The sequence below is a fragment of the Ictalurus furcatus genome, chromosome 4, assembly GCF_023375685.1.
Source record: "Ictalurus furcatus strain D&B chromosome 4, Billie_1.0, whole genome shotgun sequence".
NCBI classification, from domain to species: Eukaryota; Metazoa; Chordata; class Actinopteri; order Siluriformes; family Ictaluridae; genus Ictalurus; species Ictalurus furcatus.
The window spans coordinates 26,533,703-26,559,083 of record NC_071258.1 but is presented as its reverse complement, the minus strand read 5'-3'; the positions used below and the strand labels follow the sequence as shown (position 1 = coordinate 26,559,083).

The window sequence follows — 25,381 nt, the reverse complement described above, 5'->3', positions numbered from 1 at the left end:
GAATGTGCATCGTATGCGTCCTTTTCAGTTAAGGAGGCAATCATATGTTTCGGTTCTCTAAGTAAGAGTAAACATGAAACGATGCTATAACCTTTAATTTTACTACATGCAACAATGCCTAATACATAACTATAACATTTTTATATTTTCAGTACAGTATGAAGGCCATTTTTTTTTTTTTTTTTTTTTAAATTTACAGACTATTTTTTTTTGTTTAAATAGAAAGATCCCCTTTCATGTTCCGGCACCTGATAATTTAACAGTACCACAATTTACTTGAAGCAGGCCATTATAAAGACAGAATAGCAAGAGTAAGCAAGAGGAAGAGACCGTTTACAGACCTGTGCTCTGAAATGTCCCTCACATGGTTACGCACCACACTCCTGATCATTTACTTAAGACTAAAAGGAACATCAATCATTAATAAAAACTTAAATAACACTTATGGTAGAAAGCGCATAATTACAGGTAAGTGTGGAATCGTTTACTTTTAAATCTAACCAACTTTCGTTAGTGTAAAAATAGCAACAAAAACACTTCTAAATCCTACATTTTCGATTTGAGAGGTTCGACCTCCATCTCAGGAACAACCTTGACCAGTGAACTGATTAATAACTTTAAATTGCATTGATTGCATTAAGTCTTGCATTACAAATCTGATTTGTTCTAATTATATCAATATTTAATTGCCTGCCATAATACTGTTAAGACTAGATGGATAAACAGACTTAATATTAAATACAAAGGAGAAAGTGACAGAAAGAAAGACCAAGGTATATTTGAAATATTTACAGTGCCCTCCAGACATACTAGCCTTCAAAAAATAAGCAAAGAAAAGATCATAGAATATAAATATTACAATATTTCAAATTTCCTACTCAAACAACAGGAGAAACTATGCATCCTTTTTCTAACATAAATCACTCATTAGAACTATTTTTTTTATAATAGTATTTTTTTCCCCTCAAGAATTTATGTACCAAAATTAGTGACAACCCTGAGGAATAATTTAAATAAATGCCTCTATGCCTCTACAAGTTTCTCCAACTTTGTTAGACATTACAAGAGACTCAGTGTTATTATTCTCTCCAGACAAGGTGTCACAGAATATTAATTGTAAAGGTGCCAATGATTTTGAAACCAGTATTTTGCAGAAAAAAAATTGCACCAATAAATAAAATGTTCTGTTTGAAAACAAAACATGTTTAAATAAAGGATTCAAACTAATGAGCTCTCGATGATAGGGTGATGCTTTTGTGTTGCGCCACTCTGGGGGTGCCAATAATTCTGGAGGGCACTTAAGTACTTAATACTAGGACAACATTGTGAAACACTAGTCTTTAGGCCAAATTTATTTTAGAATAGAATAAAAAAAAGAAGAAGAAGATGCCCATCTATTAAATATAGAGGATTCTAGATGGTTCTAATGCAGTTTACTTAACAGTTAAAATTTTCATATATCTGTGGTGGTATCGGAAAACTTGTAAGTTGTTGTTAATCATCAGTTGTCCCAATTCAACTATTCAAGTTTTTCTTTCTATATTTAAGACTTTGCTTAAATAATATTCAAACATTCCTCACCAAACGCCTTTTGTTTATTTTCCATCTAAACTTGTCTGTTAGTGTTAGTAGCATTAGCATCTGCCTGTAGTCTATCCTGTAGCTTAGCGAGGCTCATTCGGCAACTGTTTGTGAGATAAAAGATTATTTACTTAACTGGTAGGACATGGAGAAAAGTGGATTTAATATTGTGTAATCAAGTATCATTTTTCACTACAATTAATAATTTTTCCTGTCTGTGATGGCATATGGGTTTGTGTGATTGACAGATGTAATACAGAGAAATAATGAACAGAAATGAAAAACAAAAACTTTTCATTTTAAAAGGCTACAACCACTTTGACATGTGTCATGTAATGTAATAAACTGCCTTGCATAAGTATTTATTCACATTATGCCAGCTACACAAAACAGCCCATGCTACTGAAGCAGGGAAAACTACTCAAATTACGGGCAATATGGATGGAGCCAAATACAGGGCAATCCGAGAAGAAATGTGTTTCTGTCTGTAAGAGACTTGAGACTGGGCCAGAGGTGTAAGCTCCAAACAGGATAATGAACTTATGCATACTACCATTCTAACTTTAGTGGAATAGTAAAAAACTAAAAACCTGAATGTTTTAGAATGTCTCAGTCAAAGCCCTCAAAGTCAAAGACCTCAATCTGATTGAGAGACCTGAATGTTGCTGTTCACTAACATCTCATCTAACAGAACATAAGCAATTTTACCAAGACGAATGGGCATGTATATCAACCAGGGGTGAATACTTATGCAACTTAAAAATAACTGCATTTTTGTACCTTCAAATGTCAGACATATTGAGTAAATCAAATTGTAAAAATCCCAATTAAGTCTATTTCAATTCCAGGTTGAAACACTACAAAATATAAAATTCAATGCGGTAAATACTTATGCAAAGCACTATATAGTTTGTCAATGAATGAAAACATACACATAAATGCTTTACATGCAGACATTTGAATAATCGTCCACATCCCTACATATAACATTTATTTTTATATCCTGAATTTGCTTCCTAGTAACCTCAGCCTAGCATTAACAACCGTTAACTTGCGCAAATAATAAAAAAAAACTTTTACATTTTTGATAGTGAAAAGACTTGACAAGGCAGATGTTTGGTTCTGATTGGAATATTGTCAAAACAAAAGAAAAGAAAAAACTGCATTCTCGAGAATTCTTCTGAAGTTTCTGAATTAAAGGGTTTTCCTATGCTGCCACAGGTAAGAGGAACAATTTGGAATTTTTCCAATTAAGTAGTTCAGTTTTAGTCTTGTACAAGTTTTCTTCCTCTCACTCCCTCCTTTATAATAAAGGAATGTTTCACAAAGGCTCTACTAAAAACTGACCTGAAATCCGCATGTCATAATGTTCCATAAAATTTCTGAGTCTTCTCATTCGGATGACTATATTTCAAGTAGTGGTTGAGTAGCCTAAATGATAAATGTGTTGACCAAGAATAATATTAATCCTGTGACTAGGGATGTGCCGATAATCAATAATATGATAAACCACAGCATTAAAGACAGGCAATCAATGCATTTCTATTGCAAGGTGGCTACCAAGGTAGGCAGCAGTTGCGTACTCCCAACATAAAGCCTGTCCCATTCTTTGATTTAATGTGAGGGCAGCTTTGCAAATACCTTTCATGGTGTAGGCAATCCCATTATTCTGTTCACCAGACCAGATTTCCTTGAACTTTTCAACAAGCTGTCTCTCCCTGACTGTGGAGCAAGTTTACAAATTTTCATGTCTGTGCTTGTATTTCTGTTCATAGATTGTCAGAAATCATTTTGTAGTCAAAATCAATTAGCTAATCTACTGCAATTTCAAAGCTTATTTAGTGACGATATTTAGCTAATTTGCAATGTATCCTTAGTTAGCTACCTATGTTAGTCTGCTAGCAATAATCTAGTTGCACTCATCACCAGAAAAGCAGCTGCTGCTTGTTGGAGATTGCTTGTTAGTTCATCAGGTTTACTTAAAATGCTACAAAACAAGGCAGATAATTTCAAAGTGTGTGGCTACTGTGGTAGACACCTTCAGAACAGAAAACAGCAAAAAAAAGTTTAAACATACTCCAGGATAGCATCAGTAACCCTGCTTTCCATTTAAGAGTATGTCTGCTCTCCATATTAGCCATCAGTTTTCTCCCAAGAAAGTCCTGTTGTGTTCTATGACAAAAAAACAAAATAAAACAAACAAAAAAAACATGCCAGCCAAAGAGAAGGATACAGGAAACAGTTTTTATATATAATATCATGGTAATATCTGTAGACTGCCCTAAAAAAATCAAAAACTGAATATCGGCACATTCCTAATCAAGCCAAATGGGTACCATAGTATATACACTTGTCTTCCTTTAGTAGATCATTAAATAGTGTACTGTATATTTGATTATTACGTATCTGTGTCAATATGCTGATATTATTTTATAAAGTAACTGATATGTAATGTAGTGCGTTCATAGATTACAAGGGAGTAGGATTCACAATATTCTCTCTTTCAATGCTATTGTACATTGAGGCAGTTTTTATTATTGCATTTAACAAATACTTCTCAAATCTGTGCAGCAAGGCCTCCGGGCCCAAATGTTCACAGAGGACTTGGGGATTTCTCAACTGGTCACCTTTATGCCCTTTTCTACTTGTTTTTACCCTACATCCACACTAGGAAGTGACAAAGCGACAACGCAAGCAGTCATTTCCTGTGGCATAGCACAACTACAATTTCAACATGGACTGGCTGCACAATGGAAGGTGCATCTCTGAGTCCATATATGGACATGTGGTGGGTTCATATTGGGAAATATGAGTGACACTGGGTGGACATGGTTTGAAAGCCATAAATGAAAATGTGAGCATTGCATTGAGACCATATATGGAAATAGGAGTGGCTCTGAGTATTGCTGCAGTCCACTCAACTCTGAAGTAGGAATGATTTCCTCTATTATGTAGAGTAAATATCATATTTTTTTTGCTCTGCCAAGCAGCAAAATCTTATGAACTAAAACAGCAAAATCTTATGAACTAAAACAGCAAGCCAGCTAATAAGCTGTATGGTCAGTGTTATAGTTCATGTTATGTCTGTGTGTCGATTGATCTGAAGCAAATACTACAGTAATCTCATTTAAAAGTAAAGAACCAGTACTTGATTTACTGTTGAGAGTCCATATTGATATGTCATTTTGTTTGGAAATTCTGAGTTATGAGCTCTAGTCGAATGCTGCATTTGTCCTGAAGGGCATAAATGAGAATGTAAGTGTGTCATTGAGTCCATTTATGAAGGGCTTCAAATCAGAAGATTGAGGACATTGGCAGTCATTTATGCTCATGCATTTTCACAGGCTTTGTGGCTAGTCAACTAGCCATCATAAAATTTCCTCAGATATCCTTTGAGAAATTAGTTTGAGTCATATTTCTAAAGGTTCATAGACTTCAAACATAAGCTAACCTGACAGGATTATGAAAATATTATAAAAAAGAAAAAAGTAAATGGTATGTTTGAGGACTTGTATGGGCTAAGAGACAGACCCATCTGTCACACCTAAAGACCTGCCCAATGGTCTACATCCAGTGTACAGACCCTGCTCTCCAATTCTGGCACAATGACAATCAAATCAAGATTTTCTCAACTGTGTGCAAATTTGGATAGTCAACGTTTGATATTAACAATTTGATAAATGAATACCATTTAAAGCAACAGAAATACGAAGATATTAAAATGCATTTAAAAAAAAAAACAGGTATCAGTTTTACAATAACCTATAAAAACCACTTCCTATTAGAACACTAAAAAAAGAGTAGAGTGCATGCCAACAAGCAAAAAACTGGGTTAATGATTTGTCACCTTTTAATGTGAACGAAGGGTTAGTCTACTACTTACTGCAATCATTACTGATTCATTCTAAATGCATGATAAAAATCCCTTTAAATCCGTTTTGGTAAATGCAAAACACATCAACATACCAAAAACGCAAAAACAAATTCAGAAACACAGACATCAACACAAAACGGCAAGGAAAGATCATTATTGAACATCAAGCTTGCTACTGATTGGACACGGAGTATGACGATCACAAGGATAACTCTTATCTCAGCCTCCTATAGTGAGGAGTAATTCTTCTGAAAAACAAGGCTACTTTTAAGCTTTTTGTTAATTAATTAATTTATTCATATATTTTTGTTTATTTAATTTTAGAATTTGCATATTAATTTTAATGCTGTGCAAAGTTGACAGCATATCATACATGTACACTTGGTAAAAGTAAGTATGTATAAAAACATCAGTAGATTCATTTAGTCTAGCATTTCCTGTAAAAAAAAAAAAAAAATCCAGCTGTTTTCTGCAGAGTCTTATCATGATGTACACCACAGCTAACCAGCAACATGCATGTGATGTTCAATAAGGACCTTCCCTTACGTTATTGCTGATGTGATTTCTGATTTGCTGTTATGTTTGCTGATTTGCTTTGTTAGTGTGTTTCATATTTACGGTCCACCATAATTTAGAGATCATGAATATTAACTCAGGACCCTGTTGATCCCAATCGTCCTCTGTCTTGGCACATATTTTGCATTAAGATGAAATCTGACCCTGATCCTTCAGCCTAAGTGCCATGTTTATATCACTTGCCTCCACTGAGACTGTGTGTTGGCAGGTGTTTCAGCATGTATGTCCAATTGCAAACCACCGCAAGAGCACATCTCATTACATGAATCTATAGAAATATAATTTGCACGTCATAATTTAGAAGCTTACTATATCCAGATGATCCAGTAAATAAAGAAACCAGAGTCCTCTACTAAGTGAATAACTGAGATTAGTGTAAGCGCTCGACATCCTAATGAAGTCTGAATCACATCGAGCTGTCCTACTCACTGTGCTAAACTTATTACAAATGTACCTAATAAACTGCTACAAATTGGAAGACACCCTTGTTATCAATGCTAGAAGATGAACAGAAGAAAGTTGTATGAAATCAAAACTGAAAAGCAGAAACCCGTCTCAGCCCTTCTAAAGGGAATCTGAAAATCTACACAAATGGAAAAACAAAAACAAACAAACAAAAAAAACACCCTGCACTACTATCTAAACCTTATAATATTTGGCGTGACAGACATGATGATGAGCATGGTGCAATGTACATTCCCACTCACCAGTGGAAATATGGAACAACAACAACAACATCAACAACAAAAAAGCACATTGTTTCAAAGTCGTAATTGGTCAAAATCATTCTGGAGTTTCTGCAGGAGTTGATTGTTAAAAATATTGATTAAAAAAATGCAACAAAATAGGTCAGGAATAGTAAGACTAAAACACAAGAAGAAATTAAATTAGAAAAAAAATAGAGGAGGAAAAAAAAATATAAAAAGCAGCTTTTACAAAAAGACGTAAGAATGCATAAAGTGACCCTTTTTTTCTTCTGTTCTGGCAGACGTGGCTGCTGATCACAGAGAGCCTGTGTAACACTTGAAGATTTTGCATACGACGTTTAACTCCAGATCTGTTTAAGAGAAAAATAAGGCATAGGTGTGAGTATCTGAATGCTGTGTTTTAAGGTTGTTTAACACACCCTTGTTGATATCCCAGAACAACTAAGACGTTGTTAATCAACTACATCAGCTGAGTGTCCACTTGCAGCACAAGGGAAGGTTTTTGTAGAGCAGAAACAACCGTGGCAGAAATATAATTATTGAAAAATTAGTAACTATACCCTATATACATTACATAGTTTGTAGCTAAAGTGGGGTCCAACAGTCTGAGACCACTAGTAAAAATGCTCCTATTTTGCATTCGCTTTTTAATTTAATATAAAATTGTTCATTAAAAATTATATAATCAGCAACAACTCCAGTAGAATCTTACAAATATTTACATGAATATCGTATTATTTGGTTTGTCCCCCTTTTGCTTTAAGGACAGCATGCACTCTGATGGATTGTGACGTAATTTTCTTCTAAATAAGGATCCAAGCAGGCGCAAACCTGGAGAAGAGGAATGGTTTTATTGAAGCTTCATGTACATACCCTTCCAAGTTCAACTGCCTACATACCAAAAAGCCCTTTCCCAAAACATTTTAACTAGGCTGCTAAGCCAAGGTCAGCACAAAGATAAAACTGTCTGCTAAGCCCTGCCAAACACAGTCCTGTTCACAATACAGTATATGCTCAATGAAGAGGTTTTCATTAGCACATGAATCTTGAGAAATGTTTAACATGCTCCACAAAGTCTGAAAATTAGATTCTATAGCGTGCTGAGAATATCAAAAAGAGCTATAATGAAAAACCATAACCATTCTTCAACTCTAACTGTCCTGGACTTCACAAGTTTGTATAAAACTTGATGAGCCATGTTAGATGAAATCCATTAGTGCTATCTGAACACGTGCTTAAATGGAAGAGATAAGGTGTTAACAAGGTCAATTTCAGAAATTTGCTTACATTTAAATAGTGAACTATTTAAACTATTTAATTCAAGGCTCAGTGATGTGCGTGAGGAGCGAATGCTAGCCTGTCTGGTCCAATCCCACAGAAGAGCTACTGTTGCACAAACTGCTGAAAAAGGTCATGCTGGCAACGATAGAAAGATGTCAGAACACAGTGCATCGCGGCTTGCTGTGTCCGACAGCCCATCCTGACCCCTGTACACGCCGAAAGACCTTACAATGGGCACGTGAGCATCGGAATTGGACCATGGAGCAATGGAAGAAGGTGGACTGGTCTGATGAATCAGGTTTTCTTTTACAACATGTGAACAGCTGAGCGCATGGCCGTCGCTTACCTGGGGGATTGCACCAGGATGCACTATGGGAAGAAGGCAAGCCGGCGGAGGGAGTGTAATGCTCTGGGAAATGTTCTACCGGGAAACATTGGGTCCTGGCATTCATGTGGATGTTACACTGATACAGATCACCTACCTAAACATTGCTGCAGACTAAGTACACCCCTTCATGGCAACGGTTTTCCCTAATGGCAGTGGCCTCTTTCAGCAAGATAATGCGCCCTGCCACACTGCAAAAATTGTTCGGGAATGGTTTGAGGATAATGACATAGTTGAAAAGTATTGACTTGGCCTCCAAATTCCCCAGATCCCAATCCAATCAAGCATCAATGGTATATGCTGGACAAACAAGTCTGATCCATGGAGGAGTCGGTGTTCCAATTCATCTAAAAGGTGTTCAGTGGGGTTGAGGTCAGGGCTCGGGCCACTCATGTTCTTCCACGTCGACCTTGAGTAAACCATGTCTTTATGGACCTTGCTTTGTTCACAGGGGCATTGTCATGCTGGAACAGGTTTGGGCCCCTTAGTTTCAGTGTAAAGCTACAATATACAAAAGACATTCCAACTTTGTGGCAAATGTTTGGGGAAGGCCAACAATGGTCAAGTGTCCACAATCCTTTGGCAATATAAAGTATATTTAATATGCATAAACACTTAAAACCCATTCAAAGTATGTGCATATGAGTCATGAGACATATTGGCTTGTTAGTTAGCCTCCTTGCTAACTAGCTAGTAGAGTAAAACAACAGCTCAAAACAATCAGCTACCATATACACATGGAGTAGTTGGGTATTAGCACCTCTTTTTTTTGGCTCAAATTAATTCATTCACTCATTTGCTCTAACTGTTTTACCCTGGGTCATGGTAGCTCCAGAGCCTATCCTGGGAACACTGGGTGGAAAGCAGGGATGGGAACGGCAGACCATCACATAATTGCATGCAAATTGCAAAGCTTTCCAGATAAGTTGCAACTAATGCCTGACTTAATTGCTCATCTATTAATCATCTATCAAAATGCACTTCAGTTAAGTCTATGTGCACTAATATAAAAGTAACAATTAAGCCAAGAGGAAATCAACAGGGGAGTTGACAAGGGTGCATTAAAGCAGTATTTGAAATCAGAGCAAGAGGTGAAATGAGCTTACATGATTGACAGGTTGGCTCTACCAGTGAGGTGGCACGTAGCTGTAGCCAGGCGTTCCTTGCGGACGATACGTTGGCACCGTAACAGGGTGTGGACCAATGGGAGTATGCTGGGGTGTGGTCAACAGCGTTCCTGATTGGAGAATCACAATGCATTATCGTTAGTCTCTTTACATCTTAACAGCACCATCTATCAAAGCATCAGCACACTGAGATTCAGAGAAAGAGGCACTGGTCTCAATACAGATATCATTATAACAATAGAGACAGAATTGAAGCTGACAATTTTCTACTTAGCCAAATTGTAGTTAATGACTTTCTGTAGTGGTTAGATACATTAAACCAGCTTTAGTGTAAAACTGAAGTAACAAACTTCAGGCAACAAACATGCTTTGGGTAATGATCTACAACCAGGGAAGGGGCAATTATGTAGATTTAATTTATGAATGATTTATCATGTTAATATTTGATCATTTGCTTATCTCTCTTTAAAAAAAACAGCGTTAAATTGTAAATATAACAAACCTGTATCTGTCCAAAATGAATAGAACAAACTTAACAATTGACAAACAGTAGATATCTCTTTTTATTATGTAAATTACTACAATCCCAACTTATCAATACCAATTTTTCAGACTGAGTGGGATAAAAATTTTTTTTGCCATTGATGAATACAGTTATTGATACCAAAATGAGTAACATACTCAGTATATGCTGGTATATACTGGTGCAGTTGCAACAAACTACTCAAATTACAATTCCACGAAATTGTTTTGTACAGTCTTTCACAGTAATGTTTGTTGGTAAATGAGAACTTTTAGCTGTACTCATGTTTGACATACGTGTATAGAAGAGGGTTTTGGTTGAATGCGCATTGTGATGATGTCACACGATGCGTTGTGATGACATGGCCCAAAGCTGCGTAAAATGTGCGGTAACATTTGGAAAATTGTAAGCTTCTCCGAATATTGTGGAATTTCCTTGATTTTGCTTTAATTTCTGTGATAGCAAAATCTTGGAGGGACTGATTAACAGAGTGTGAGAGAGCAGCTGACCTGAGCATGAAGAGCAGTATTAGTGAGCATGAGCATTAAAAAAATGAGGTGAATTGCACCTTGGCTCATAATTAAAGTTCAGAGTGAGCAGAAAGGAAGTGCCTCAGTGCACCTGTCTCAGTGCTTGCAGAACTGAAGTGCTTACACATGTGACAATTTCTTTGCACTTTCATGCATGTTTTATGACCATGAGTACTGATACCACTCTGCAAGCTCAAGAAGGATGCCCTTGTGGTCTTTACTAAAGATACTGTTTAAACACCATAAAGATGTTTTATTATGTTTGTAATGTAGGAAGATGTACTAGATGTACTCCTCTAGATATTTTGAGAGCACAATTTACAATCTGATTTGCTTTGACTGCTTTAATTAATCACGAAATACATCCAGATCACTGTCTTTTTGTTAGTTATAGTTACATTTATATAGCGCTTTTCTAGACACTCAAAGTGCTTTACATAGTATGGGGAGGGATCTCCTCAACCACCACTATTATGTAACATCCACCTGGATGATGCGACGGCAGTCATAGTGCGCAAAAACGCCCACCACACACCAGCTATTAGTGGAGAAGAGAGAGTGATATATCCAATTCAGAGATGGGGATTATTAGGGGGTCATGAATGAGAAGGGCCAATGTGGGAATTTGTGTCGTCTGTTCATTAGTGCGGTAACATACACTAGTTTACGTAATTTATTTCTATTTATTACTATTTAAGGCCTACCAGCCATACCTATACACAGTGTTAGAAATTTACATTTATGCAGGGTAACTTGCAAAAGTCAAAAGGATGTTACATTTTATCTTATTTATACAGCTGAGCGGTTGAGAGTTAAGGCCTTGCTCAAGCTTGGTGAGATTTGAACTCACGCCCTTCCAATCAGTAGTCCAACATCTTAACCACTGAGCTACCACTGCCCTTAAATTACTGTGTGTGTGAGTGGGTGAGTGAGTGAGTGGTTGAGTGGGTGAGAGACAGACAGACAGACAGAGAGACCTGCAGACATGGCCATCGTGGTTCCTGCCACCATGCCCATGGTGAGTGCGCTGGGCCGGGGGGTCACAGGGGGCACTGGGGCGGGGTACAGGGCAGAGGGGATGCTGTTTGGCTGCACCACCGTGGTGTGATGGATAACGTGTGGCTGTGCAGCGTACACAGGCTGGGTGTAGTAGGCTCCCTAAGGAGACAGCAGCAACAGAATATAATTAATGAATGACATTTTCTGAAGACTGTTTTTCAATCATATTTCCACAAATCTGTATATTATTGTATATACTGATGCATAATGTTAATATTCAAATTCAAGTCCTGACATACTAAAACCCTAAATAAAGAGGCCAATTAGCATGTGCAATCCGAATCTAGTTATGTTAGCTAATCTCAAAAAGACCCCCGAAAGGGTAAACAAAAAATAAGGCATATGCACTGAATTGTGAGTCAAGTATGTCTCAAGCTGTTAGAATATGAATTGAATGAAAAAAACCCCAGATATGAATATGTAGCAATCCCATGGTGTGTATGAATCACAGGCTCTCAATGCTGTAGGCATTATTAGATATTTGCACCTCAATTTGTGAATATCTAAGAAACCAACAATACTGTACGTACACTAGACATAACTTCAAAGGACATTCTCTTTATTTTGACATTATAACATTAAAAAAAGGTTTCCTATTATCTACAAATAGTGGAAACGAGCTCCCGAAGGTTTAATACCAGCTCTTTGTATTCATTTATGCATGCAGTTGTGGTTCCTGAAGTAAATATCAGGCTTATTAAATCACACTGTAGGTGATAAATTAATGCATTTGCATAGACACCATCTTTTATTTTGCACCTTTAGACAGAAACGCTTTTAAGTGCACAAATATTAAGGCAAATGCCCCAAAAGACATGTTAAGTTTGTCTATTTGAAAGATGCAATCCCCTGTAGACCCATTTTACTAAACCAGTTAATATTTTTCATATATTTTTGTGTTATTGATTTTGTATGGGTTTTTACTTTTTTCTGTAACTGTGAAACTTCCCAAAACACTTGTGAGACATGATGAAACCATAAGAAGTCTCAACAAGATGCTTCTTGTTATATTTTATGTCTGGTACTTGTCTAGACTGGGTTGCAGAAAATAAAGCAATCCACACCCTTTCAGTCAATCATCAGTAAATAAGGCACAATAATCTCGACAGTAATTTCATAAATGTTGCTGCTAGTCATCTATACTAGTCTATTGCATCACTTCCTCCCACACCTTCGATTCTGCTTCCAACTGAAGGCAGAATGTTTTTACCTAGTGCAATTTTGATTAATCATCTTTCAACATGGTGAAATGCAGATGAATTGATCTCCATCGTGGCTCCCTTACCTGAGTGTAGAGGTTCTGTTGGGGGTAGGCACTGCGGATAGGGTACATGGCTGAGGGATATGTGTTTGGAGAGGGGGAATATGGAGGAGGAGCGCCATTCGACTGGGACGGGGGAACTTTATACGGAGTCCCTGCGGTGTATCCTGATAGAGAAAAAGAGATACCCTTTAGATATGTGTAATGGATGACAAAGAGATTAATGCAAACATGTGTCTCATGTGTACCATGGTTTTTAAAGTGATGAAGCTGAATAGTGAACAATAAGGTTATTAGAATATAATTTTATCGCATTTACAGAAGGAAAAACTTTTGATATCATCTAGGTTTGTCTTCACTGCAAAACGTCCGTGAACTAAATGTGAACACGTTAAATGTCTTTTGAAAAATTAAATGAAAAAATTATTTTCTGTTTTCCTCTATGTCCTAAGCATATGTAAACTGGGCACTCAATTGACTTGTACTTAGCAAGATTAAGCAAGATTGCATAATAAATCATTAAAAGTCATGCTAATAAACCATTCTAAATGACAATAAAATCAGAGAGAATATTGTTCTTAGTGTTATAGATGCTGTCATTATTGCTATTCAATTTCAAACTTTGCCAGTACATCCATACTGAACTGAATTGAGCTGAAATGAGAGAGAGAGAGAGAGAGAGAGAGAGAGAGAGAGAGAGAGAGAGAGAGAGAAGAACAGACAGAAAAAAAAAAGACATAAATCAGATGGTGACACTATTTATATGCACAATGAAACAGCCTCCAAACTGTTAAGTGTCAGTCCAAACAAAGCTCCTCATAGTCCAGAGATATAATCTATACTAAGCCTCTTGGTATTAAATATATATGTGTTTCATTCTTTCTCAATATCTGAGTCATTTCTATCTGTCCTGCTTAGCTTCACTAATGCACTCAGTTTAGACAAGGGGTGGGTTTGTTTCCTAACTTTACAACAAAGCAAATCCTACTGAACACAGCAAACTGTTGGCAGTCACAGACAAACATTGGCTGAAAAAACACTGGAATAGACACCAACACACATTCTGTGTTGATAATGAGACAAGTGAATGTGGTTCTAAAATGTTGTATATATTATGCTTGCTTTGAAAATATGACAAGTTCTGATGTGACTAGAAGGTGTATTGCTAATTCAGAGATGATCCAGCCTAAATACATGATCAATATCCCCACATATGAAAAATGTATTTAAAAACAGCCAACAACATTATATACTATACTATACAATATGATTTACTATTGACAGGCAGAAAGGCCATGCCTCTTCCACAGGAACCGGCAGGCAGAGAGGGCATGCCTCTTTTACTGGAATTGACGGGCGGAAAGGCCACATATCCTTCACAGGCAACAAGCTCATAATGTAAAATACTGTAATAGAAAACCATAAGTACAGGATTTGAGCAGCACATATTTAGGCTTTTCCTAAATGGTTAAGGCATTGGATCACTGATCAGAAAGTTGGGGTTTTAAACTCGAGCACCGCCAAGCTGCCACTGTTGGGCCCTTGAGCAAGGCCCTGAACCCTCTCTGCTTCAGGACGCTGTATCATGGCTGACCCTGTGCTCTGACCCCAGCTTATTATGTGCAAAAAGTTTTCCACTGTGCTGTAATGTATATGTGACAAAGTCTACTTCTTCTAAAACATGCCAGACATTACAAACACCTCAACATTCAAAAATCCTTAAGGCAGAGACATGACTGATGTCTAATGAGGTTAAGGTTGGACAGATATTTAACAAATAAATATATTAAAAGTGAAAACTGTAAGATGTGTTGAGAACCATGCTTGAGGGAAATAGATTACTGCACCTGTAATTAATGTATGCTTTTGTGCACAAGTCATTATTTCTGTCCTGTTGCCACAGACATCTGGGAGAGTATCTGAGCAAATACAGCACACTCCTGCACCACACCCACATTACATATATTATAATGAAAGTAAACAGCTGAATTCAGGACACAGAACATGTGCACTGTAAGAAGTGTGTGTGTTTGTGTAAGTAGGTAGCGTACAGGGTACACAAAGATAAACTGGTATATGAAAGGGTTGTAACTGAATACAAATACATTACTTGGGTTGAACAGATAAAGCATATATAGCATTTATTCATCCTTAGTAAATGTATGGTCAATTACTGGTGGTCTAAATTCGGCTACTAGTTTATTTATAGTCTGGGAAACAGAATCAACTAAATTTGTTAGAAAAAATATAAACAAGTAAAACAAATAAAAATCTGTAATTGAGACCAATTATAAACTCGAGTGATTGAGGAACTGTCAGAGCCAGAATTCACACAGCATGCCATTTTCCCTAGTGTTTTCAGGGGCATAGGGGTCGAGTTCATATTTTAATCAAAACAAACAAACAAAAAAACCCTTCAGGTATTTGCAACATCCACTATGGGTTTAAATCAGAATATGGGGGCACTAAACAGCTACAGATATTGTCATACAGATATTGCCATAAGTTTGTGAACACCTGTCCACCTGTCCCATATATGGTTCTTCCCCAAACTGTTGCAACAAATTTGGAAGCACATTACACAATTGTATAGTATAGTATGTCTTTATATGCTGTAAGATTACAGTTTCCCTTCACTAGAACTAAGAGGCCTGTTCCAGCAAGACAATGTCCCTGGGCACAAAGTGACTGGACACCTTTAGAATGAACTGGAACGCCGACTACGCCACAGGCCTCCCCACTTCACTTGACATATTGTTAATACTTTATTTAAAAAATTAAATGTGCCAAAGGGCTTCCCTTTGTTTACTGAAGTTAATGTTAGGGTTAGATTTAGGAGCAGCATAGCATTAATTAGATGCATAATATATATTTCAGTTAAAGGACATCATAAGGATAGTGAGACAAACGTGTATCTGTGTGAGATACGCCCTAAAAAGGAGTAGTGAGTAATGAGCATATTTACTTAATGCATGTGTGCGAGGAACAGTTCTTTCACAGTCATACTGTAGTCATCTACAAGAACTTCTTCATAAGAAAAACACATTCTCTGTATAACCACAAGGGGGCAGTGTTGGGTCATAATACCTAACGTAGGGTTTTTTGTTGTTGTTGAAAAATAGAGGACCCATCCAGGCAGTGCTCAGAGCAGTATGACCAGTGTTGATCAAATTCAGTTGAAATGGAGTTTACAAATATGATGCAGGGTACATAATCTGAGATGAAGCCTTACACCTTTAAAGTCACTGTTATTGACATTTCTGACATGATGAGAATAATTTGTCACTCTTGTTCACAAAAATGAGCAAAGGAATTCTGTTAAAAAAATAAAATAAACACCAAAAAAAACCCAATCCAACGTTTATCATCATGTTTGCATTTGCAAATCAAAAAAATTAAGGAAAAATCTTTATCTTTATGTTTAGGAAAGCACAAAGAGCTAGGTGGCATGATTGCACAGCAGGCAGTGTTGCTGCCTCACAGCTCGAGTTTCCGATTGTGAACTCTAATTACTATCTGTGTGGAGTTTTGTCTGGGTTTCCTCAGTGATCTCCGGTTTCCTCCTACCACCCAAAAAAATATATGTATGTGGGTTGATTGGCTACACTAAACTGCCCCTAGGTGTGAATGAGTGTGTGAATGTGTGTGTGTGCATGGAGCTCTGCGATGAACTGGTGTCCACCCTAAAAAGGATTAAGTGGTTAATGAAGATGAATGAACAAAATAACAGAGAGGGGGAAAAAAGATAGGGGCACTATTTAAATAGTTCTACAATTAGTGGGATTGTCTTGTTAAATTAATATTATCAAATCTCTGTGATATAAATCACATTTTTAATGGTATGTGGCTTTCTCCTCACCACAGTTTTAAAGCGTGATTATTTATGTTACTATATCCTTCCTGGCAGCTTGAACAAATCTGTCCATTTTCCTTTGACCTCTCCTTACCAACAAGGTGTTTCCACCCACAGTACTATTGCTCCCTCCGTGTTTTTTTGTTTTTTGGCACCATTCAGTGTAAACTCTAGACACTGTTGTGTGTGAAAATCCCAGGAGATCAGCAGTTTCTAAAATACTCAAACCAGCCCATCTGGCACCAACATCCATGTCACAGTTACAGTCACAGAAATCACACTTTTTCTTCATGCTGATGTTTGATGTGAACATAACAGAAGCTCTTGACATCCATCTGCATGATTTTATGCATTGTGTTGCTGCCACATGATCGGGCGATTGGATAACTGCATAAATGAGCAGGTGTACAGGTGTTCTTTTTAAAGTGGACGGGGAGTGTATAGACATATATGCTACACAGATCACTGTTTTGACAAAAAAAAAAAACATTCTAGCTAAAGTGTTTTTCTGTGCTAAATTTTTCAGCAGAAGAACATAAATGACTTAATACTAAGCTCTTCAAAGGGTTAATATTGACATGGAATTTGTTACACAGTTGTAATCAAAATTATTCAACCCCCATTCCAAATCAGGTTTAGTGTCAAAATTTACAGACGTTCAGCTTTTGAAAAGCAATTGAAATAGCTCAACATAGCCATTGCTTCAAGTGGTTTCCCGAAATTCAACTGAAAATGCAACTTATAACTTCTCCAGTCTCAAAATTGTTCAACCCCTTCATGGCAAGCATTTTTAGTACTTAGTAGAGCACCCTTTTGCTGTTATGACCTACTGCAAACGAGATGCATAGCTTCTGGCAGCGTTCCTGAGGAATCTTAGCCCATTCCTCATGAGCAATGGCCTCCAGTTCAGTAATATTCTTGGGTTTGCGTGCTGCAACCGCCTTCTTCAAATCCCACCAGAGATTTTCTACGGGGTTCAAGTCAGGTGACTGTGATGGCTCTGTACAATCTTCCAGGATTTTTCTCCAACCAAGCCTTGGTGGAATTTGAGGTATGCTTGGGATCATTGTCCTGTTGGAAGGTCCAATGACACTCAAGCTTCAGCTTTCTCACAGACGGCATGACGTTTTCTCCTAGGATTTCCTGATACTTCAATAAATCCATCTTGCCTTCCACATGCTGCAGGTTTCCAGTGCCAGAGGATGCAAAGCAGCCCCAGAGCTTCACCGAGCCACCACCATGCTTGACTGTGGTCAGTGTGTTCTTTTCAGCGAATGCTTCATTCTCCTTCCTCCAGACATACCGCTGAGCCATCGTGCCCAAAATTTTGAGTTTTGTTTCATCGCTCCACAGAACAGAATCCCAAAACTTCTGTGGCTTGTGATTTTGAGGTGACTTTTCTTGTGCTTTTGGGTCAGAAGTGGTGTACATCTTGGAGTTCTGTCATGGAAACCTTCTGCGTTTAGTATGCGCCTTACTGTGTTCACTGAAACCTCAGTGCCTGTTGCCACCAAGTCTTGCTGCAGGTCTTTTAAAGTCACTCGAGGGTTTTTCACAACTGGCCTTCTCAGAAATCTGGTTGCAGCCTTTGATAGCTTCCATTTTCTGCCCTGTCCAGGTGTTTCATGACTTTCCTGCCCCTAGCCAGTTCAGGTATTTCATGTGTTCCAGCTCAAGCACACCTGGTGAACTAATGAAGAACTTAATTAGTTGCATCAGGTGTGCTTGAGACAACATCTGTTTTGCATATACACGATATAAACTAACACATATATAACCAATTGTTTGTGTGTATGTATGGTTGTATACTTATAATGATTTCTCCAGTTTCAAAATTATTCAACTCCCTGAAGAGAATCCAACAGCAGAAATATGCAAAACAGGTGTGGTCTCAAGCACACCTGATGCAAGTAATCAAGGGCTTCATTAGTTGTACCAGGTGTGCTTGAGCTGAAACACATGAAATACCTGAACTAGGTAGGGGCAGAAAATACTTCAAATACCTGGAAGGGGCAGAAAAAGGAAGCCATCAACAGCTGCAACCAGATTTCTGAGAAGGCAGGTTGTGAAAAACCCTTGAGTGACTGCAAACACACAACATGTCCATTTACTTCTAATAATCCCTGACAAAAAGCACCTGATCCTACAATGTCTCACTAAAATAAATGTTAGAATACTTTTAGAAATTTGGTAACACAAATTCCCACCTGCTAGTTACAGTGCCCTCCACTAATATTGTCACCCTTGGTAAATATGAGCAAAGAAGGCTGTGAAAATTTATTGTTTAACCTTTTGATCTTTTGTTAAAAAAAACAAAAAACGAACAAACAACAAAATCACAAAAATACTCTGTTCTCCTGGATATGGAACAATTGCAAACAACACAGTTATATCAATATATAAAATATAGGTGTGCAACAATTATTGGCACCCTGATGAATTCATATGACAAAATAGCCCAAATTCCCTTAGTCATTCATAACAATGGGTAAGACCGAGGAATATAACTGTGATGTGCGGCAAAAGGTTGTTGAGCTTCACAAAATGGGAAGTGGCTATAAGAAAATAGCACAAGCATTGAAAATGCCGATTTCCACCATCAGGGCAATAATTAAGAAGTTCCAGTCAACTGGAAATATTATGAATCAACCTGGAATTGGATATGTGTCCATATTGTCTCAAAGCACTGTGAATATGATTGAGTGGCCAAAAAATCTCGAAGGATCACAGCTGGAGAATTGCTGAAGTTAGTTGTGTTTTGGGGTCAGAGAGTCGCCAAAACTACAATCCGAAGTCACCTACATCATCACAGGTTGTTTGGAAGGGTTTCAAGAACAAAGCCTCTACTCTCATCCAAAAACAAACTCAAGCATCTTCAGTTTGCCAGACACTACTGGAACTTCAAATGGGATCGGGTTCTATGGTCAGATGAAACCAAAATAGAGTTTTTTGGCAATAAACACCAGAGGTGGTTCTGGCACACAGAGAGGTAGCCATATGGAAAAGTACCTCATGCCCACGGTTAAATATGGTGGTGGCGCTTTAATGTTTTGGGTCTGTTTTTCTGCCAGAGGACCTGGACATTTCGTTGGGATACATGGCATCATGGACTCAAATATCAACAGATATTAAATGAAAACCTGACTGCCTCTGCCATAAAGCTTAAAATGGGCCGTGATTGGATCTTCCAGCAGGAAAATGATCCAAAACATACATCAAAATCAACACAAAAATTGTTTACTGACCACAAAATCAAGGTCCTAGTCCCCAGTCCCCTGACTTGAAACCCATAGAAAACCTGTGAGGTGAACTGAAGAAGAGAGTCCACCAGTGTGGACCTCAAAATTTGAAGGATCTGGAGAGATTCTGTATGGAGGAATGGTCTCAGATCCCTTGCCATGTATTCTCCAACCTCATCAGGCATTATAGGAGAAGACTCAGAACTGTTATCTTGGCAGAGGACCTCCCACAAAGTATTGACTAAAAGGATGCCAATAACTGGTGCACACCTATATTCAAAGATATATATATATATATATATATATATATATATATATATATATATATATATATATATATATATATATATATATATACACACACACAAATATTGGATAAACCTGTGTTTTGTTTGCAATTGTTTGATATCCATGAGAGCAGAGTATTTTTGTGAATTTTCTGAACAAAAGCTCAAAAGGTTAAACAATAAACAATTTCACATCCTTCTTTGCTCATATTTACCAAGGGTGCCAATATTAGCGGAGGGAACTGTAAGTCTTGACACTTACTAATTTAGAAGGAAACAGACTACCACATGTTTTCTCCAACATTTGAGGATGTGCTACATCTTTTTGAGTGAGTTACTGGGTAGAATTAGTAATGACCTCTGAGGGCTAACCTTACGTAGTGTGCATTTGACATTATGCTGAAATTCACAAAAGGTATAACGGGTGAAAAGAAACCTTACCACGGATTATAACAAAAGCAACCCTAAGAGACAGAGAGATGAAAAAAGATGGATGTTACACAGTACAGTGCCAGCTCGACTCTCCACAGGTGTTAATATGTACCCAGCAGTTCACACAAATGCCCAGATGGGGCAAGATGCCCAGCGTGTGTGTTTCTGCCCTGAACTCTGCCTACACCTTTTCACACCCATCTGTTAGGATGGAGAGAACAGGATGTCTCATCCACTGGAGGCTATCATAGACTAAAGTTTAATCCAACGCCATTTACATACAACAGCTCACTACCTACCTACTTACCTACACACACGTGTCCAGGTTTACCAACTTCTGCTTCATCAGTAAACAGTGTTAAACAGATTAACATAATAGTTAAGGTTTGCAGCTAGTGATCAGAAAGTTAGAAGTTCAAACCCCACTGCAAAGCCTCTGAGCAGTACTTGCTGGATAAGCTCATTACTATAATGTATCATTACTGACTAACCATAATGTAAATTTGACCAATAACCAACACAATATTTATCCAAATCTTTTTCTGAAACAACACTTCATCATTCTAGTACAGTACAAGCAGCAGGAACAATAACACATAAAAAGCAAGCAATGTTCTTATATAGTGCATTAGGTATTTCCATCCATCCATCTCTCTGTCTAGCCATAATTGGTTCCAATAGTCACTATTTTTAACCAATCATCGGAATCTGCATTTTAACTAATTTGCCTGCTGAAAAGTGTTTATGTTTAATGCACTGGCACACACTTATTTAGTCTAGCTCAGAACCTCAGCCATAATGTAACTGAATTATTGAAATATCTTTCTAAACATGTAAAGCTAAACATGGCAGAACACTAAAGACATGCTGAAACTGAATTATGTGGTCATTAGTTGACAAAAATTACACATTAACAAATTACCCAGTAAAAAATTCACTCACTCATTTCAATCTCCTTAGAATTAGCTGAAAATTTAGTTGTTTTTCCAAGCTTTATGCTGTCTAAAGCTGAAAACACTTTATTTTCACAAACATTGTGTGATGTACATTAGGAGTAACAGTTTTACAGGGCTGTATGCCTGTTATGAGTACGAATTGTTTCTGTAGGTTAAAATGACTGTTTTCGATTGGTCCGTCCATCTGTGAGTTAGCGTGATCTCTCAAGAAGAGTGGCTGACTGCTTGTAGGATTTATATGGAATTATCATTATAACCAGCAGACAAAGTGATTATATTATAGAATCAATCCAAACATGGACAAGGTCACAGCAAGGTAAATGTCTGAAATACATTTTCTTCAATAGCTTCCTTCATGTTTGACAAACAGAAAACACTTACGTTCAAGGCCCATATTCTGGCTAAGATTTATCTAGGATTTTTGCCATCTGTCCATCAGTCTGTTGATATGAATTTATTGTTAGTGTAATAACTCAAAATTAAGAGGTTAATCAATTTAGTACCCATCCTGTTTTAGACTGGATATTAAGGGTACCATATACAATATGCGGAGTTTGCATTTTCTCCCTGTGCTGCGGAGGTTTCCTCCGGGTACTCCGGTTTCCTATCCTGGTCCAAAGACATGCATGGTAGGCTGACTGGCATGTCCAAACTGTCCGTAGTGCATGAATGGGTGTGTGAATGTGTATGTGATTGTGCTCTGCGTCCAGGGTGTACCCCATCCAGGGTGTGCCCCATGCTCTCTGGGATTGGTTCCAGGTTCCCTGTGACCCAGTAGGATAAACGGTATAGAAAATGGATGGATGGCTGGATATACAAGATTGGGCTATAGACTTCTCATTATGTAAAAAAAATCTATTGACTGGGACACAGTATGCATTAACATATTTAAAGCCCCCCAAATTTCACAACCATCATGCCATCCATACTCATGTGTAACCTCATTCTAACCTCATGTGCAATATTTGTAGCTTAGGCGTTCCAGAGTCTCTAATACACACACTGTGGGATTGTCCTGATATACAGTAATTTTGGGGCCAAGGTAACGGATATAAAATCTACTAACCAATGTCCACAATTGCAAATGACAGAGAAAGTCTATAAAAGTAAAGGGGGGACCTCTTGTATTGAATTGTATTGTAAATCTAAAATCGAGTCCTTAAATTGTAATCTGATACTGTCACACCCCATATACAAAAACAAAAACAAAACAACAACCCTAAAAACACTGTGGGGGAAAAAATATTCCAAACATGGTAATGGTATAATTTAAGAGTATCTGAGGCATAAAAATTTGTAATACAGACTAAAGTTATTGGCCGTGGAGGAATCTAATTTGGCATCAAATTCTACTTGTTGTATAAGTGAGCATACAGCATACTGTGTGTGTGTGTGTGTGTGTGTGTGTGTGTTTTCTCACCTGGAGGGTACCCTGGACTGCCTGTCTGATAGAGGCTTGGTGTGTAGGCAGGCGCTGCAGTAGGATAGCCTGCTGGGTAACCTAATAAACACACACACAAGGGAAAAGATATAAGCAACACAATCTGAACAAAGGAACATAAAGCTGCAAAAATGTCAGTTCATGTCGCAAAAGGATGATGACTAAGAGCCTAATTTATTCATCAGCTGTGATATACTAATGTAAATCTTCCATGGCAACGTCAGAACTTTGGAGAATAAGATAGAGAGAGAGAGTGCGAGAGAGAGAGAGAGAGAGACAGAGGAGGGGGGGGGGGTGGCTTGGTGATTGAACAGAATGGGCCCAGATGGTGTTCATTACCACACGTCTGTCTTAATAAGATACAGTCGAGTGAGTGCGAAACACATACTGCCATACTGTCAGACACACACAACGCACACAAGGCACAACTCTCCAGGAACGCTAAGTTGAAACTGCCACGTCTGGTGTAGAGACTGAGCTGGTCCCGCTGTATCTGATATAATAGATACTGTTCCACTGCCAAAAATCACCTACACTGCTTATACATGGTATCATATTGCCATCATGCTTATGTACAAAAATGAAATGTGTTTGTGGTCAGTAAAAAGAACCAGTTTTACATTAAATAAGCTAGCTAGTGTGATAAGGCAGTCACTGGAGTATATTAGCAAAATTCAACTAACTACCTAATAACTGGCACCCTAAAGTAAAGTATTAAATATAGTTAGATAGCTATTGCTACTAAGCTTATCCATCCATTCATCTATGTATCCATATTCTGTACCGCTTATCCTACACAGGGTTGCATGGAGCCTGAATCTCAGGGGGACTCGGGGCATGAGGCGTGGGACACCCTGGAGAGTGTGCCAACCCATCACGGGGAACAGTCACACATACATTCATATGCTACGGACAATTTGGAAATACCAATCAGCCTATAACGCATGTCTTTGGACCCGGAGGAACCCCCCAAAGCACATGGAGAATATGCAAACTACACGCACACAGGGCAGAGGCAGGATTCGTTCCCCCAACCTTGGACTTGCGAGGCAAACATGCACTAAGCCACTGTGCCACCCAGTGTAATAAACATATAAACTTAATCAAGCCCACACTCCCCCCTCTGAATATGTAGCTTCCTCTTTATCTTAGATCAGGAGAGGCTACATACGTTTAAAATAAAAACACACTTCTCCTAAGCAAGCTGTTTTCCATAACTAATACGCTAACATACTAGCTCGGAAAAAACAGCAACGGCTACATAGTAGCGAGCCGGAACCGGAAATTTCCCCAAATATTTAAGATCTGGTGTATGGGAGCACTTTTTTATGACGCTGATGGTCAGTCAGTGGTGGATCAAGACATTAAGGTGTTCCAATTCTGACACTCATTCTGACACGCAGACTTATTTTTCAGTAAAAAAAAAAATAATGATGACATCAGATAACAGTGATTTTAGGAACAATAAAGGGATGTTAATCCAGGAGAAAATCAAGTTCACATATTAGTGCACAGACAATGAGCCAAACATGGCAGGCCATATGACTCGTCTTTCAACATTTGATTCTTTCTGTCTCTTCCTTCCTGTCTCCATTGATTTTTTTCTCTGTTTCTACTGCTTCTTGCATTCCTCTCTCTGATCTTTTAAAAAAATAAATCTATCTGAGTAAGTACTGACACATTTTCCCTCCATCCAAAGACTGCAAGTATCACATAATCGTAGTGTAACAGCTCTACACCTCTCTCTTTCTCACTATAATTGAGTTTTAGATATTCTCAGCAATGCGGTCGACACTACAGTGCTATACTTTGAATACACAAATGCCTGGGGCGTAGCCAGGTGCAAAGTATGAGGAAATATCTAAATGTCTGCTCTATAATTATATGTGAAATATGTACTGTACAACATGTTCATGTATTTTGTATGGATGCCAGACAGTAGTAGAAGGACAATTTTAACCAATCTGATCACATTAATAATATTAATGGGCAGTGGAAATAAAATACATTTATGATAGTTCTGCTGCTAATTATTAAATTAACATCATAGTAAATTGGCAGAAAATACATCTTATCTTATAAAAGCAGATCTATTCCGATTGGCTAATCCTGTTTCTCTTTACAGTCGCTGGTAGCCAATAAAATGAGAGTAAACAAACTGTTTGATGTTGACATTTTCCGAACATTATTATAAGCACAATTACTGCACAAAATGTTATTTCACATGTATATAATCAGCTGTGCTGTATGTGTCTTATGTCAACCATCC

At 37.8% G+C, this 25,381-nt stretch overlaps 1 protein-coding gene across 4 annotated transcripts in view; it reads right to left on the bottom strand.

Annotated features, from left to right (window-relative positions):
- fam168a (family with sequence similarity 168 member A) overlaps positions 1 to 25,381 on the bottom strand; it is a 59,194-nt gene continuing 33,813 nt past the window's right edge. For all 4 annotated transcript variants that reach the window (XM_053623447.1, XM_053623449.1, XM_053623448.1 and 1 more), the window contains 5 exons: positions 23,092 to 23,172; positions 12,929 to 13,071; positions 11,562 to 11,742; positions 9,511 to 9,641; positions 1 to 7,088 (listed from right to left, as the gene is read on the bottom strand). In XM_053623447.1, coding sequence (XP_053479422.1) covers positions 9,529 to 9,641; positions 11,562 to 11,742; positions 12,929 to 13,071; positions 23,092 to 23,172 — 518 coding nt within the window. In that variant the 3' untranslated portion in view covers positions 1 to 7,088; positions 9,511 to 9,528. The remainder of the gene's footprint in view (positions 7,089 to 9,510; positions 9,642 to 11,561; positions 11,743 to 12,928; positions 13,072 to 23,091; positions 23,173 to 25,381) is intronic.